General features: G+C 26.4%; 1 protein-coding gene across 1 annotated transcript; it reads left to right on the top strand.

Annotated features, from left to right (window-relative positions):
• The first annotated feature begins 6534 nt into the window (after positions 1-6534).
• On the top strand, positions 6535-9578 carry LOC130943811 (cyclin-D4-2-like). The gene is made up of 6 exons (XM_057871837.1): positions 6535-7281; positions 7713-7799; positions 7885-7983; positions 8089-8296; positions 8433-8557; positions 8721-9578. The coding sequence occupies exons 1-6, from the start codon at positions 6952-6954 to the stop codon at positions 8973-8975; spliced, it is 1104 nt and encodes a 367-aa protein (XP_057727820.1). The 5' UTR covers positions 6535-6951; the 3' UTR covers positions 8976-9578.
• Positions 9579-18754: the final 9176 nt, after the last annotated feature.

Here is an 18754-nt window from a genome sequence, read left to right as displayed (position 1 = left end):
GTGTGGAATTCAATACAAGACTTTGATATTTGCTACAAAACCTGACATGAAGCATATGCGATAAGTGTGTTGTGTTCTGCATAAGATGGAATTGAAGAATTATAAATTTAAAACAAAAAAGTTGAATTTCAAATATTAGTAGTAAAAGGGTTCGAAATTTGTGTATGTTTTTGTTCCCTAAAGTCTCTTTTTAGAAACACATGTTATATGGCACGTCTCTTATTGAATCCAAGAAAAACAGGCATCCTAAGTAGGAATCAAAGATTTCATCACTTATTATTAACTACGTTTGCTATGCCATGCTACATCTTTTATGTGGTCCAAAACTCAAAAAATTAAAAATTACGTTTGATTTTGGTTAATAATTGGTCATGCAAAATGATGATATGTGGTCAAACGGCTACAAAATTAAGCTATGGGATCTTATGTTAAGTAAAATTACAATGCTTAATTGCATTGGACCAAAGGGATCTCAAGTAACTATTGGTCGATGTTTTTTCTTCAAAGCTTGTTGCGTTTTTGAATTTTTCATTGACCATTCATTATTATTGGTGATGATGCATGAATCCAAATCACCAGAATTTTTTAAGAGTCAATTTTGCTACACAAAATTATTGTATATACCTGTTAATTAATCACTAAATTATTTTTATTATTTATTTTTAAAAGCTTAAAAAATGCATGTAATTATGATTATTGATTATGATTATGATAATATACGATATAAATTTACACTTTATTGTTGAAAATGTATTAACTTAGCAACAATACATACAATGTAATAGTTTACACCATGATTCATAAATAATAAATTACCATTTGTACTTATAAAAGATACCGACACTGATAAATGTATTCATATAAGAGTAAAACGACAATTGTAACTACAGAAGATGATTTATATGTGCCAAATGTACCTTAACAAACCAATTATATAACTAACATCCGAGTACTTTTGGCACACGAAGACTATCTTCCGTAGTTATAATTATCGTTTTATTCTTATATGGGTCATTTGTCAGCGTCTATATCTTTTATGAGTATAAATGGTAATTTATTCGATTCATAAACATTAAATTACGATAGTTTTTTCCCCTCAGTTTTTGAATAAAGGTTTATTTTGACTATAAAACAAAACTTAAAATGTGATTTGAAGGAATTAAGGCGTGATATTCTCACAACGCTAATCATGTATTTGTACAAAAATGTCATTGTTTTGTTAAGATTCTAAAATTTAAATTTAGATTAGGCTTACTTAAGTTTAACTTTTTTGTCACGTGCTTTGCTTAGTTTAACATTTTAATTGTTTAGCCCAAGGTAATTTTCTTTGATTAAGTTTAATTTAATGGTTTATAACACAATGTAATTTTTTAGTAACCTCATTAAATGCTTTGATTCATGAGTATTCAAAAATAACAAGTTGACAAGAGTATAATAATAATAATAATTCACCTTTTTCATATAAATAGTGTGACATTTATTTATATATTGTTCTTCAAATCTTTCTTTGTGGAAGTTTGTCGTAGAAAAACCCAACGGAAAATATTGCTTTGCCAGCAACGAAAGAGAAAAATATAATATTTTTATGGCCACAAACCACAACGAAAGATTCAAAGAGCATTGCATCAAAATTTTATAACTAAATATATAGCATTGCCTAGTCGAGGCGCATCTCAGAGTCTTAATTATACAAACAAAACCAAAAACACGTTGGATTATTGCTCTAACTTTCTCTACAAAATCTATTTCATCTCAACGGCCAAAAATGAGTTGCATTAATCAACTTGAATTGATCTAATAGTTAGTTTATTAGTTTGCTTAAATAAGTATCAGAATTTTAAATCTTGTATTATACATGCAATAACTCATTAAAAATATCGTAAAAAATAAAAAATAAATTACATTATTTATTTAATTGGTTAATTTTAACACATTAATAGTATAAAATATTTTTTATGATTATTTAATTAGATTTATGTGTTTAAATTACTTTTTAAGTACTAAATTTGAAAAAAATTTGCTGATTTGACTATATATAATTGATTATGTGTGTTAATTTTTTTATACCAATAAATTTATTCATTTAAACCGTTTTTGAAGTAATGAATTTAAAAATTAATTATTTTTATTAATTAATAATACATAATTAATTATTTGTATGAAACTCTTTTACACCGATACCACTGCATATGATTTAAACCTGCATTAGTATGTAAAACACTAAAGTAATTTATATTTTATATACTATTCATGATTAGATGAGATATATGCATATTGGATGTGAAAGTTATATTTTATGGTGAATCTCCAATATTATGCTTGCTAATAACATTGTGGTATTTTTTTTGGTAATGTAAAAATATTATGTCTATTTCTATTATTAATATGACAAAATATAAAACCAAGTTGAATTGTGAAATAGTTAAGTCACTTGTTTATTTAAGTAAGTGCCAAAAATTTAAATTTTATATTTTGTATGTAGTAATTTATTGGTTAATGATTTACTAGTCTAAAAAATACTGTAAACAAATATGATTATTATATGTAAGAAAAATTGTAAATTTTATTATTTATATTATTATTTTTCCAATTATTACAATTTTGAGAGCTCTCTAATCTCACTGTATCTAGCATATCATATGCACAGTTGTACTCATTAACACATAGTATTATTCTGTCCAAAAAATTAAAAAAAATACAGTATTATTCTTTCAAAATACAAGCCATCATCACTTCTCGATCTCCATAGAGAAGTTAAAAAAGTTGCAAAATTAAAAGTGTATGAAAGAAGATGAAAAAAAAAAGGCATTACTATTGTTAGAAAGGAAAGAAACATACACAATATGTGTTAGTAAGAAACCATTCATTGAAGTTTTGATAATTGCAATGACACTGCTTGAAATGGAAAATTCATCATCTCTAATAAGTTGTATAATTAGTGATGTTGTAATTAAAAGCACTAAGCTAAAGGGGTTAATTAGTTTACTTCAGAATGTGACCAATAATTATTACAAAATGTCACTCACTAATTTTGTATTTGTGAGTTAAATACTACTCTGTTTGTTCACAAATATAGAACATTAAAAAAAAAATACAAAAATATAAAATTATATTTAATAGATAAAATATAAACAAAAGTATTGTATTTAGAAATATTAAATTAGTATATTTTATATTTTTTTATAAAAAAATATAAAAATACTAACAAAAAGTATAATTTATTTTTTTATTAAATTTTTATAAATATATTTTTTATTATTATATTTTTTTATAAAAAAATAAATAAATTTTTTAAAATTTATTTTAATTTATTATTAAATAAAATATAAAAATACTAATTAGGAAGAAGATTTGGTCCTACTGAAGGTGAAGGTAGTGGTCAATGGCTAATAACAATTTTGTACTTAGGGGTAATAAAAAGGAAAACGCGCCTAAAAGTGATGAGAAAGCGGGAAAAAAAGTACATCTCTTTTTCTGAATTGCATGGAATAATGGAATAATAACCATAAGAGACAAAAGTTTTTTTCAAAGGCACAAAGAATAGTAATTCCAAAAATGTATCTTTTTAATTTTTTTTGTCAAATAATATGGCTAAATGCAATTTTTTTTAGTCTCATTAACAAATTCTATGTTGAGTAATTACTAATTACATTTGATAATATGAGTTTGTTTGAGAGAGTTTTTAAAAAAATATTTTTTTGAGTTATCTTTTTTTAAAAAGATTTTATAAAAAAGTAAAAATAATTTTATATTTGGATATTTTATGTAAAAAAATTTTTTTATCAATTAATTATATTTGGGTATAACGATACAAAAATATTTTTGTTTATTTATTACATGAAAAATATTTTTTTTAAGAAAAAAAAGATCTTTTAAAAAAAGAATATGAATTATAACTTTTTAAAAAAGATGTTTTTTATTTTTCTAGTATTTTTATTTTTACTTCTAGAAATTTATTAAATATGCTAAAAAAATTTATTAAAAAAATATTTTTTTATCAAAATAATATCGTCCAAATAAATACTATGGTTTGAAAGAAAAATAAAAAGAATATATTTTTGTGATTTAATTGGTTACGGAATTTTATATTTTTACTCATTATATCATTATTTGTGTATAAAAATAAATCATAAACTAATATTTGCATAAATAAATTTAATCTAGATATTAATTTTAATATATTATTAGGAGAAATAACGTTTGGAAAATTGTTAATGATTTGGCGGGGAAGGGTGGAGGGAAATGTGAGAGGCATTTGCATTTGGAGAGTGGAGAGTGAGTGTGACGTGGCCTTCAGTATCCGCTGATGTCAGCTATGCACACGTGTCCATACGGGACAACACATCCTCTTCCCTCTTCCTTCCTTTTAAGTTTTAACCTTTTACACAACAATCTCCTTCAGTCCTTTCTCATTTTTACCCATGCTCTCTATCTCTCTCATATTATGAGATTTTTTAATTTTATTTATATAAATCTATATTTTAATCTATTATTTTTACTTAAATAAATAAAATTTCAAAAAGAAGAAAAAAAATTGTTGAAGATGACGACATTTTTGAAAAAGAAGGCGACAACAACCACGTTTAAAGAAATGGTCGGTAAAATTGCTTAATCCCATAACTTTATTGTAAAATTATATTTCAGTTATAAATTATTATCACTTAATTAACTTTTTAAAATATGTTATTTTTAAATATATATATATTTAAATAGGTCTTTAAATTTTGTTGTGTTAGACGTTTTTGTCTCTAAAAAATATTTATTATATTGAAATTATAAATTTTATAAAAATAAAATATATAAGTCATTATTTTAGTCAAATTTATTATTTTTATTTGGACAAGTGTCTAAAAGTGGGACGGAAAATTGAAAAAACTTATATGTTTTAATTTTGTAAAATTTCAAAACCTCAACATAATAAAATTTTTTTAGAAATAAAAAGGATTAATACAAAATTTTTTAAAGACCTATCTACATGCCTACTCTTTATTGTTAATTATATATAATATATAATATATTTTTATAGTTTATATATTTTTTTAAAGATATTAGATATTCATTTATTAGATGAAGAAATAGTCTTATTAAAATGTTAACAACCTATTTATCTTTATTTATACAAAATACACATTATTAATAATTTTTTTTTGTTCATAGTATTTTTTAATTTAACAGATTAATGATTAATCTGTTACAAATTTAAATTTTATTTAAAGGTATGTTACCAACATTTATTTAATTGACCGACCAACCAAAATTAGTTACCAATAAAAATATTTAATTCAACGAATCTACAACTCTATTATACAGTGTGCTACTAAAAGTTTTAGAAATAGAAATATTTGAGTGCGCATTATTAGAAAGAAAATTAATGAATGAGAGTGAAAATATTTGTATTAACTTTTAAGTATTAACTAACAGTCGCAACGCTCCGTGTATTTGGAAATTGCGTTGCAGTAATTCTTTTTTTGACGTGATTTTTGGTAAATGATGATTTGAGAGTAATCCTTGAGAATATAACTCTCCGTGTTTCCATAATCAATAAAACCTCCAGGAAAAAAAAAAGGAAAATTTGTAGAAGCTGTTACTACTCAAGAAAGAAAAATTGATTAAATTTTAAAATAATAATTATAAATAGTAACTATTTTTATTTACATTATTGCTATATATAATTAAAATTCAAAATCACTCGAAAGGATTTGACTTCAAATTAAGAAGCAAATAAATAAAATTTTCATTAATCATTAAGTACGAACAATTTTCATATATTATCGAAGTAAAATAATTTTATATTTATATTTAATAAAAAATTAAAATTAAAAAAATTATTAATAAATATTTTAAAAATATTAATAAAAATACAAAATAAATATTTATTTTTTAAATATGTTTAAAACGCTCCTTAAAAAAAAAAACCATCATGTCATTCAATAATTACGTGGTATCCTAATTTTTGTTTTTCTTCTTAGCGTTTGCCCTTATTACAATAATTTTAATTAAGGTAGAAATTCAGGTGTAATCGACTTTACGTGAAGTTGATAATTGAGAGCGGTTAGATAATTTGATTGATTTGACTAAATTTTTATCTAACAGTTTTTAACTATCAACTTTACATAAAGTTGACTGCATCTAAATTTTTACTATTAAGTAAACATAAAAAAATCTTTTTTCATAACTAAAACTATAAATTGAAAGTATTTTAAAGAGAAAATATTAACCAATAATATCACACATAAAAAAAATAAAAAAAAATTTAAAAATTATTTTGTTTTTACTATCAAATTAATTAAATTATTTAATTAATTTTAATTATCAACTACACATAAAATTAAGTTACGTAAATTTCCACCTTAATTAAAGAAAAAAAAATGTTGACGTTGATATATGTTTTCCTAATGTTTCTCCGATAAAAATGTTTCATTATTAACAAAACACACGCCTTCTCACTCTCCTCCTTCCTTATTTGCGAAGAGTAGTAATTGCCTTTCATTCAATATTTTCATTTTCATTTTCATTTTTTCACAAACACTCACAACTCTTCACTCCACAGGGCCCCTCTTCTCTTCTCTTCTCTTCTGTGTCCCCCCCTTAACCCCACTATCTCTCTCTCTCTCTCTCTCTCTCTCTCTCTCTCTCTCTCTCTGCCTTTTACCCTAAAAGGAGTGTTCGTTTCTCTTCATAAGCGCCTCTCATGCGGCACTCTTTTCAGCCCCAAAAACCTTTCAGACACGGATAGAGAGAGAAGAGAAGAGAAGACAACAAACACGCACTGCTTGGTTGGCTTCACTATACACTCTTCTTTTTTCTTCTTATTTTCTTTCACTCACTTCTCAACACACACCCCATCTCTTATATTATCACAAAGTTTCATTCTTTATCGCTTTTTATTTCTGGGGTTGGATTTTTTGTTCAAAAAGATATATCTTTATTTATTTATTTGAGGCTTCTGCAATGGCACCAAGCTTTGATTGCGTTTCAAGCCTGCTCTGTGCAGAGGACACAAGCTTCTTCGATGATAATCCTTATGGGGGTAGTGGTGGTGCCATGGATGAAGTGTTTGATGAGGATTCATGGCGTCCTAGGTGTTATAATAATAAAAAAGGTTGCAACTTTGATGGTGATGAGGCAGATGGGTATCCATTGCAGAGTGATGAGTGTGTGGCAGTGATGGTGGAAAAGGAGTGTGAACACTGGCATGGTGGTGCCGCTTACTTGAACAGGTTACAATCTGGGGATTTGGATTTTGGGGCCAGAAATGAGGCCATTCATTGGATTGAAAAGGTGTGTGTTCAAATACAGAAAGAGAAAGAGAGACTTTGGTTGTTTTCTTTTTCTTTTGTTTTTGCTCTTTCTTAATAGAGTCTAGTCCAATCATCTGATCTTTTCTTCTTCGATGTTTACTTGTGAGAGTAGTTTGGCTTTTTCTGACTCTGAATCATGATTACATTGATGGCCTAAAAATGAAATCTGAACCAGAACTTCTAAGCAGGGTTAATCGGTTTTTGGCAATAGGATTTGGATTCGGATGTTGAGAGTTCAATCAGGAAAGAGTTTGAAACAGTTTCTTAAGTAAATTTGGACTAGATTTTCATTATTTGTTTTTATAATAAGGATTTAGATGGAATCAAAATAAGATCAATGGTATGATTAGCATTTTAGACTTATCTGACGTGTTATTGACTAATGGATGAACACATATGTTTGTTTTATAGGTTCGAGCACATTTTGGTTTTGGACCTCTATGTGAATATCTATCTATAAATTACTTGGATCGATTCCTTTCATCGTATGAATTACCAGTAAGTCAAGGAATCTGATAAAAAAAAGGTTTCATCTGCATTTTGTTATAATGTGCTGGTTTTGATCCAGCGTTTCCACTTGTAGAAGGGAAGAACATGGACAATGCAATTGCTGGCAGTGGCCTGTTTATCAATTGCAGCGAAAATTGATGAGACTGAAGTTCCTTTCACCCTTGATTTGCAGGTAGAATAGAAAAAATTTCAATTTTGTTTCTTTACCATGCTTGGTAACTTTTGAAGTTCAATGCACTAATTTTTGCATGATGTTGATCACTGTCTTTTAATGCAGGTTGGTGAATCCAAGTTTGTATTCGAAGCTAAAACCATACAGAGAATGGAGCTTCTAGTACTAAGCACATTGAGGTGGAGAATGAATGCAATTACTCCATTCTCCTTCATTGATTATTTCCTTTCCAAGATCAATGATGGTAATGAGAGTCCATCATTAAGATCGTCGATCTTGCGATCCATCCAGCTTATCTTGAGTACCACAAGAGGTGAGTAATGTAATCTATTAGGATAATTATGAAATGATGAGTTCTCTTTGCTTCTATGTTCATTCTCTTGAAATGATTAATAATTATGAAAAGAGTCCGAATTAGAGAATGAATGATTTGTAATTGTGGAATGCAGGGATTGAGTTCTTGGAGTTCAAGCCATCAGAGATTGCGGCGGCAGTGGCAATATCAGTTGTCGGGGAAACCGAACCGGTTGACACTGAGAAAACTACTTCTGTTCTGATTCAATACATAGATAAGGTGATTGATCATATAAATGATGATTTAACTTTTTCCAAGTTAGTCACCATTTCTGATTTATCCAACTCGAGAGTTTAGAGTTTTGTTTGATGATAACTTTGAATACAATGAATTTGTGATGGTTGTTGTTTAATTGATCTTCTTACTTTTGTGTGATTTTTAGGGGAGAGTGCTCAAGTGTCTTGAATTGATCAAGGAACTTGCATTAAACATTGTGAATGTCAATGATCCAAATGTTTCTTCTTCTACAATCCCTTGTGGTGTGCCTCAAAGTCCAATAGGAGTGTTAGATGCATTGTGCTTCAGCTACAAAAGTGATGACTCAAATGCAGGTTCATGTGCAAGTTCTTCACACACAACTCCAGATCCTAAAAGGAGGAAGCTAAACAAAACTTGTGGATCAGAGGCACTATTGTAGAGTCTTGTGGACTTGGGAATTTTATTTATTTATCAAAAGTTTCACCATCATCCATGGGATGCTTCTTTATTTTTATTTATTTTTCTTTTTTTTTTCACCCCCAAGAAAAGGACACCATGTTCATTTTGTGGAAGGTTCCCCCTCTCTCACAAGAATACCAAAAGGGAAAATCAGAAAAGAAGAAAAAAAAAGAGCATAAGGAATAGTTAATGAAAGTATAAGGTAAGTCATGAGTGGAAGATGGGGACATGAAAATGAATAGAGAATAGAATCCACACATTGCATGCAATTGGCATGAATGAAGAAGGTTTAAGTAATCAAGAGCTGTTAAAAATAATTTTTAGATATCTTAACAGCTACACAATAGAGGAAGTGATGGAAGAGAGTGGGGGAACAATGATCATTATTGTGTGTTTTTTTTTTAAAAAGAAATTTTTTTGTGTAAGTACAATCCTAGTTGTTTTCATAATTTCATTTGTTAAATTGTTCTACTTATGTAGTGAGAAAAATAGACCAAAAAAAGAGGTTGAGTTACTAGCACTAAGTTATATTTTTGAGGGACATATTTTGTTAAGTTATAAGTATTGTGTCATTTTAAGTTACATGGAAAATAAAAGTATTATCATTGTTCTCATGAAAAGGATTTTATACTCTTCTGTTATATTTCTTCTATATTTTTCTGTTTATCTTTGTATAAAGATTAAAGTGAGAGATAAACCTTTAGGTTGTGTTTGTTTTGAGGTATTGGGTCGGAGACTGAGAGATTGAGATTCAGTATTATGTTTGTTGGTTCAGAGACTGGTATTAAAATTTCGGTCTTTGTCCCTAAAATTTAGTATTTTAGTGCCTTCAAAAAGTGGGGATATAGGAGATTAAAATTTTTTGGAACGAAAATTGAAATTTTAAAAACATTTTATACTTAGAAATGTTTTTATTTCAATTAATTAATTACAACTTTATTTTTTATGCAAATTAATTAGAGTTTCATTCTTATTTTAGTGTCTGTCTCTTATTTTACACCAAATATAATATAATACTTATTTTAATCTCTATCTCTCGATCTCAGTCTCGTAGTCAAGTAGTTCAAATTAAAACTTTCTACCTTAATCGGGATTAATTTGAAAGTAGTGTATCTACATTTGTTATTTTAAAAGACTTTATTAAAACTTTAGTGAATAATCTGTTCGAAGTATACATTTTTAAGGGTTTATTTGTCACTTTAGTCTTGTATTAATTTATTTAGAAGAAAACTATTATTCTTAATGATGTAATTGACAAGATATAAAAAAAAAGTAGGAAAACTTTATTAGTAATGGGATGAAATGAATGTGTGTGAATATTAGAGCATTGCTTAGATGTGTGGCAAAGATGATTGGTGTGTTTGAAATGAAATAACACATGCAATTAAAGGGTAAGCCCAGAAAGAAATGCACAAAAAGAGAACACTGTTTTTGTCATGTGAAGGGACAAACTTTAATCATGATTACAACAAGAATCACCAATGATCATGACACATATAGAGAAATATCTACTACTACACACAAATTTTAATAATTGAATTCAATTATTCCCTGAACTGATTAAAACTACACTATCACACACAATAATTTCAAGATTTTGTGTTTTTCTCTTGTATTACATTTTTCCTCTTTAAAAATAACTTTTTGAGTATCTCTTGCATTACTATTTGGAAAACCCCCCACACATTAAAATATTATTGTATTGGTAAATAAAAAATGAAATGAATTTTGTTTATGCTAAAGTAAATTTTTCATTATCACCTAATACCAAATAATCTTTTAAAATTTAATTAATTAAATAGTTTTTATCAAGAAACTTTAAGAGAATAATTCTATGAAATCAACCTCAGAACATTTTGAGGTTTTTTTAATGCGATGTTTTTTTTATAATAATGACCATCTTTGAGGTTTTAAACTTATTTATTATTATATTTTTTTTCCAATTTTTGTTGGTATGAACTGATCAAATAAGTTTCATAAATGAAATTAGATTAAACTTCTTGTTGGTTTTATTTATGAAATCATAATATAATGAAAATCAAACTCCATGGATGTGCAAGAAATTATTGAAAATAACCACCAAGCATATTATAGGAAATAAATCCCTCATACTAGGAGGAAAATGGAAACAAGAAATGAGTCTGTTCCTTTGTTTTTTTTTTTTTTTCTCGTTAGGTTTCATAGTAGATCCTCCAACTTTGGGCTTGGGATATGATTAGTTTCATCATGAACAAGGGTGAGAGATTTATAGCACAAAATAATATGCTTCTTACAATGGTCAATGGACAAACCATGCATCCAGGTTCCTTATTTTTATTGGAATCCACTATCCAGGCCCGTTTTTGTCAGTCCAGGCCCGTTTATTTATTTATTCTAGAAAGATGTTTTTATTTTTAAGTTTAAACTCGCAAAAAACCCTTTGTAGTTTGAACAAAGATTGGGCCCAAAAAAGTAATTGTGTGACCCAAGCATTCTAAAGAAAAGGATAATGAGATGTTATTGTTTAGTAGATATTTGGTTTGTATTTTTATTTTAATATTCTTTTTATTTTTTGTTAAGAAAAAGAAAAATAATAAAAAATAATAAATCTTAAATCTTTTTATTTTTACTTTCTATTTTTATTTTTTCTCCATAAATTCTAATAAAAACGCATACCAAATATATCATTTCATTTCTTATCCATCTTTGTATATTTCCTATTCCATCACAACCTTCGATTCTTAAGATTCCCTTTGGCACTTCCTTGTGCTTTGACGCCACATTGAACACCTACTTTTAATTTTGTATAGTTGTTAGTTGTACTACCATTAAGGCTTGTTAACTCCTTCAACCACACTTTAACCTTTTGCCAAAACTCAATTAGTTACTAAATAACTAGCCAAATCTCTACCCTTTCTTTTGTTTTTTGTTAGCGAATCTCTACCCTTTCTTAAACTAGTACCATATATATAATCCTTCAAAATATTTCAAAAGGATGAATTTAGTTGCGCAATAGTATACTAAAATTTAATGAGTAAAATATTTTCTATTTTTATTGACAACAATGTCTTCAAAATATATTAAAAGGTGACAAAAATGTCCAATGTCAAATATATATTCTCAAAAATTATTTTAAAAATTAAATTTTGATGTAAATTTTTACAAAAATGATTAAAAAATGAGATATTTTATCTCTAGAATTTGGTAATTTTTTTTGCGATTTATTTTTGTTTATGACAAAAAAAATGAAAAAATCTAGAGATTGATTTTTTATGTAGATTTTTTTATGTACTTTCTAAATATTTATTTAGATATTTCTGTAAAATTTAAAATCATATATATATATATAAGTAACTTGTTAAATACAAAATTTATTTGTCATTTATAAAAAAAATAATTATTTTTCATCATTTTTTATAATATTTTAAAAATATTTTTGTTGCTATAAAAAATAAAAAATATTTTTAACTGCAGATTCAAAAATTGGAGACAAATTTGACAGTTTATCCAAAATTTATACTATGAATGCATTAAGCCTAAATTCTTATGGTAAAGACACTTACCAAGATACATTGAAATAATTAAGGTTTCCAATTTGTAAAGTTTATAAAAATGCTAAATATAGTAAAGAAAGGGAAATGATGGATGTGGAAAAGGAGCAGCAGAGAATCTCCGGAATTGATGGTGATATGCCTTTGGCGTGCCATCACTGCCAAACTACTCTCCTACTCTACTCATACATTACGATTAGAAATAAAAAATAAAAACTTGGTTTTATACTACTAAAATTATATAAAAAAGTATAGATAATAAAAAATATGTAAATATTGTTTTTTTTTAGAAAAATAAATATAGACGAGGGTGATAATCTATGACGAGGGTGATTCTCCATTACGATTAGCATCTGAATCACAGCTTTTCCTTTTTGTGTGCAGTTTTCACGCTCGTCACGTGCGTGGAGCAGCGCGTGTTAATAATTATAGATTAAAGCAGGTTGGTTCGTGCATTCGCGTGTTGTTTATGACTAATCTCTCTGCCTCTGCTCCTTCCAACGTGTCTGTGCTCTAGATTTTGTGTCGGATACACCAAGATTTGTTCCATTTTCAACCATTTATAAAATATTATAATTAAAATTTTATATAAAAATATAAATTCAATATCAATTTTTTAACTTTTATTATCTTTTCAACTAATACTGTTAGAATTTTTTTAGTTAATTATTCCTTCTTTTATTTTCTTCGCTCTTCCAACTGCCATGTCTTTTTTCTTTTCTTTTTTAGCTTGTTTTTTTCTAATTGAAGTAAAGAAATAATGCCGGGATAAGAAGGTGTAGAGAGATGACATTATTTTATAAGAATTTACTATGCTTCTAGATGTTTAGTATATAATTGTCAAATAAAATTAAATAGTTAATATTTAATTTAAAGGTATTAAATTTTAAATATTTAAAATATTTAAAATTTATTATAAAAATAAATTAAATAAAATTTAAACATTAAATAATAAATATCGTAAAATTAACTTATTTATATTTTAATACACAGTGTATATATATAAGTATTGAAATTACTATTATGACTTCGACTGAGAGTAGTAGTAAAATTTTTTCGACCTTTTTCATTTTCTTAGTTTGGACAACTCGTATCTTAATGATTAAAAAATGACCGCAGTTTCTTATTTTTTCTTTTCATTAGACGCATAAGTTCTTCTATAAAAATTTCTAGCAAAAAATGACAAAAAAATACTAATGTTATATAACCTTACCTTCATTAGCTATACGTGAATGATAATCATTTAAATAAAATTGTTTAACTCTTACATAATTATTAAAATAATGTCCTAATCAAATGATTAATATTTTTCTGTAACATCATTTTGATGACTGTATATGCGATAAAACAATCTCAATTAAATGATTTTCATATAAGGACTCATGTATCTAACAAAAAAGAAATAAAAAGTGAATTATTATTTTTCAATCGTTAAAATGCGGCTTTTTAATTTTATTATGGAGAAGGTAATGGTGTAAGACAGCAACATGAAGAAGCAGCGTGTTTTACAGGCGTGTAGTCTTAGTGAGCTATAAATCAGATGGTACGAGTGTTCCAGAAAAATTGGACGGTTCGATTTTGGTTTTATTTTAAAAAAAAATCTTTTTATACAACACGAACAGTGTAATTTACTTCCAAAATTCAAAATTTTTTCGTTGTAAATCGGACAATCCAATTTGATCATGATATTTTCTTTCCAAAATAACGCGTATGATCCGATTTGTTAAAGCACAAGTCAAAAAAAACTACGCCCACATATTAATCTAGTATCACTATACTCCTATAACATAACACATCACATGCATACCTCTAATAACAAAAAAAAAAAAAAAAAAATAATGCGAGTCATCTAAATTAAAAAAAAAAAGATAGAGAAAAAGTTTTACTTGAGTCAGCATTATGGCTTGTTACTTCTTGCTTTTTGCTCCTGCTAATGCCTAATGCTTATATTTGTCTCTTACAAGGTTCCTTGAATTTTATGGTTGACTTTGTTTTACAAAATTTGATATTAAAATAATATTTAATTTATCATTGTTTATATGAAAAAAAATTGTATTAATTAAAAACTTATTGATAAGTCAAAAGTTATAATTATTAGTAACTATGTAGTTTAGTTTTTATATACAATATTTTCATTAATATAATATCAAAGTATATAATTTTATCTTGAAAAAAAATATTATTATTTTTAGACGTTTTAAGAAGTCAATAATTTTGTGTTAGCAATGTATATATTCGAATATACTAGCGTTTGGCAAACTAATGTGTTATAAATAAAATACTGAGAGAATAATTTAAAAAGTGTATTATTGAGTTGTGTTCAAAATGTATAATATACAATGGATATTTATAGGTGCTAAATGAATTAAAGTAATAAAGATATAAAATTCTATAATTAATATACAAATATACTATATAAATATAGACGATACTAATTGATCTAAATTAATTCTAATAATTCTCTAGCATAATGCACGAAGATAATAAAATTTACATATGAATTGACTTAGCATATACAAATAATAGAAAAACACCTACGACATAAAAGAATAGATTACTTTCAATCTTCTTATTATTTGATAAATTCTAATATTTCTTCCTCACGTTCCCTTATTCCTATCTAATTTTCTTCTTTTCCCTCTTGATTTTTCTTCTTTTATTTGTTTTGATGAATTTCCTTTTTCTTCAACCTCAATTTTGTTGTTAGAAATGATGAAAATGATAGTAAAAAATGTAAAAATTAGGTGACAAAATAAATATTAAATATATATATAATATAATATAATAATTGTTTTGTTGAGTAAACTATTAAAATGATACTTAAAAAATTTTAACTTTGACAAAGTAATTCCAAAAGATATGAAAGACAACAGAATTTCTAAAACATTAATACATTTGACAAAAAATACTGAATATTAACAGAGCATATTTTTATTAATAGAAAATATTGAACTGACAGATAAAAGAGTTTAGATGTAAATTCTGCAATTACGCGATATTATTAATTAAAATAATATTAAACATGTTAAAATTAGAAAATTCTACTCTATTCTTTACCTCATTTTCTTCTTTCCTACTTCATCTTTTTCTTTTCATCTACTCCAAATCTCCTAGTTAAAACAAAACCTAAATTTCTTTCCACCAAATTAATACACTTTTTCACTCCACTCCACTCACCAAGGACTCACACGACAACCTCTACTACGAGCTTTTCGGCTTTACTGTTATCGTCTCTTTTGTTTTTTATACAACGAACATAAAACACACAATACAACAATATACAAAACAAACATTTATCAATTCCAGATTATATTAATATACACAGACACAACAATGCCAAAATTCAATTTAAAATCCAATCACATACACCCTTACTCAAACACATGCGCAGGAAGAAAAGAGAAGAGAAAGAAAAAACAAAAAACCAAGAAAAGAAAAGAAGAGAGGAAACAATGAAGAAATAGACCATGAAGAGAGGAAGAGAAGAAAGAGAAAGAAGATGAGGGAGATGGGACGGAGGGTGTCCTTTTTCTGCTCTCTGAAATTGAAACTGCTGCCACTGTTCGAGCAGATTTTTCATCTCTACTATTAGGTTAGGTTATGCTATAGTGCTGAAACAATTATTTTTCAGCACCTACTAAAATGAGCTGGCGTGTAGTTGTGCAAGGCGCATGATTCTGCTATACGTGCAAGCGTAGATAGAAAACTGACAAAGAAGCCACGAGTGGAGGATTTTGTCGGTTCTACCTTGATTAATTACTGCATATAATGAATTAAGAAGTTGTTAAAGAAGTTAATTTTTTGTTTGTTTTTATTGTTGATGGGTATGGACATTCCTTCATCTTTTCAGGTGGGCGGCCGTTGCATGATGTTCACCATGATATGCAAAAAAGTATGTGAGTTGTGGTCAGTTCACTCGTTCACTTAAGCAAGTGTTGAAGGTTCAAATTCCGTCTTATGCATATAATAACTTATTGGCTGGCAATAGACTCTTAAATATGTTGTGCTAGAATAAAGTAATGGACTGGTTGGGATAATTTGCTTGGAAAATTTATGTGCCAAATTTATTAGAATAATTTTTAGGAAAATTAGTATGGTTTTGTATGTTTTGTTGCAGGCATTGGTTGAAGTAAGTTTTTTGTGTGTATTTTGCTAAAGTAAAAGATAAACCATGCTAGTTAACCCCCAAAATTATTGTTTCATAATTTATGTTTAGGTGTTTATTGGATATCTTTTATATAAATTTTAGTAATTATTATGTAGGATATTATAATTAAGTGTTGTGAATTGATTGAAAAAAATTCTCTTTTTCTGTGAGATATTTAAATGATATTTTTATCCTTTTTATTTTTAAAAATACATTTTTTTCTACAATAATTAAATATCATGTACTTTAGTTCATTTGACTAAAATATTTTTTAACAATTATTATTATAATTATGTATATATTAGTACTAATAATATAAATATGATCAATTTAATTACTTTTAATATTTTAACTTGTTACAAAATATTTAATTTAAATTTTTTATATATTTCATGATTAATAATAAAATATTTTAAATAAATAAAACTTATTACTTTAACAATAAATGTATTGTTATCATTACTATTACATAATATAAAATATTTTAACGATTTACAAAAATATTAAATCTAAAATTTTTATATATTTCATTATCAATAAATATATTTTATATTACTATCTTTACAATTATAATAATATTAATAATAATATAAAATATATATTACTATCATATACAAAATATTTTGGTCACTTTACCCCCAATAAACCAAATCCACTTATAAAATCGTTTCATTATTCGATCAAGTTCATGTACTAAAAAATCCACAAATATTCTAAACATACTAAATAATATTTGTGATTACAAAGTCTTAACATTAAGATTGGTTTGTCTCTCTTCTCTCTGTTAGAGTTTGAACCTTTTTTATTTTTGTGTTGTCTTAGAGAGAGGCTGTCGCCGCTGCCACCGCTAACCTGGTAAGGTGGTGGCCTCCCTCTCCTCTCTCCTTCGTCTTACTTTATTTCTCTTTTCCTTTCTTTTCTTGCTTTCTTTCATTTTAATTTTTCTTAATTCTGTTTGTTTTTCGCATATTCCTTTTCTTTCCCAATTTTTTTCCTGTTCTTTCATCTCCTATCCCTCTCTTTTTTATATCCATTGCTTCTTTTCTCACGTCTTTTTTGTTTATCTTTTATTTTATTTTAGTTTATATTTTTTTAATATCTCTATGTGGTGTATTTTCTCTTCTTTTGTAGTAGTTTATTGTCTTCTCTTTATTAGTAGTGTGAGTAGGTTGGTACAGATCTACCAGAACTTGGAGTATACATTGAAGTTTAGTGTTGTTCATGAAAATATCTTTAGACCAGAGGAGGATTCGGTTTTAAGCAGAGAAGAAGAACAGATTTTTTAACATGTTACATCACTTTTAATGTTGATTTAGAAATCATAGAGATTTAGATCTGTTTATAGTTCAGCATAGAATTTATCTAATCATCTTCTCTAATTTTAGATTTAATTTATCTCTGTTATCTGTAAGTGTCATTTGACTTTTCTCTAAATGATATGTTTTCTTCTGTCAAAAAAAAAAACATTAAGATTAGCTTTAGTTTACTATTAATTGTTAGACAAAATTTTTTACAATTGGGATCGATTTTTGTACTTACTTTTTCACACCGATAAATATTCAGGTGCGCTTTACAATTTAGGATACATGCGTATAAATTCTCAGCTTGACACGCACGTTCGGCACGTGACGAAGGAATCTTCATTCAACATAGTAGAGTTTTTCCTACTATTTTTACCAATTTGAACACATAAAAAAAATGAGGGCTAGGATTGTAATAATTTGACTTAGAAATTGAGATTCTCCTTTATATTTTTTAAAATAATTAAAATATCATGTAATTATTATTTTAAAATAAAAAATAACATGTAATTATGGACTTAAACACATTTAACTAAGTCATTCATTTTATTAGTCACCTTAGCATTTTTTTGTTAATGAAAATAAGAATAATTAACGTTTATTTAATTATTTTTTATCAAATTTTAAAATTTTTTAAAAAATACTCATTTATAATTTTATGATTATTTTTATTAGCGTTAAAATTTTTTCTGTATTAATTTAATAATTAACTCTTGTTTCGTTTGATGAACTCTATTTCTTCTCATTTTCTTCTTTTTGTTTGTTGGTCTTTTAGCTTATC

The sequence above is a fragment of the Arachis stenosperma genome, chromosome 8 (assembly GCF_014773155.1).
Source record: "Arachis stenosperma cultivar V10309 chromosome 8, arast.V10309.gnm1.PFL2, whole genome shotgun sequence".
NCBI lineage: Eukaryota > Viridiplantae > Streptophyta > Magnoliopsida > Fabales > Fabaceae > Arachis > Arachis stenosperma.
The sequence above is the reverse complement of the archived record's forward strand: the minus strand, read 5'-3'. Positions and strand labels throughout refer to the sequence as shown.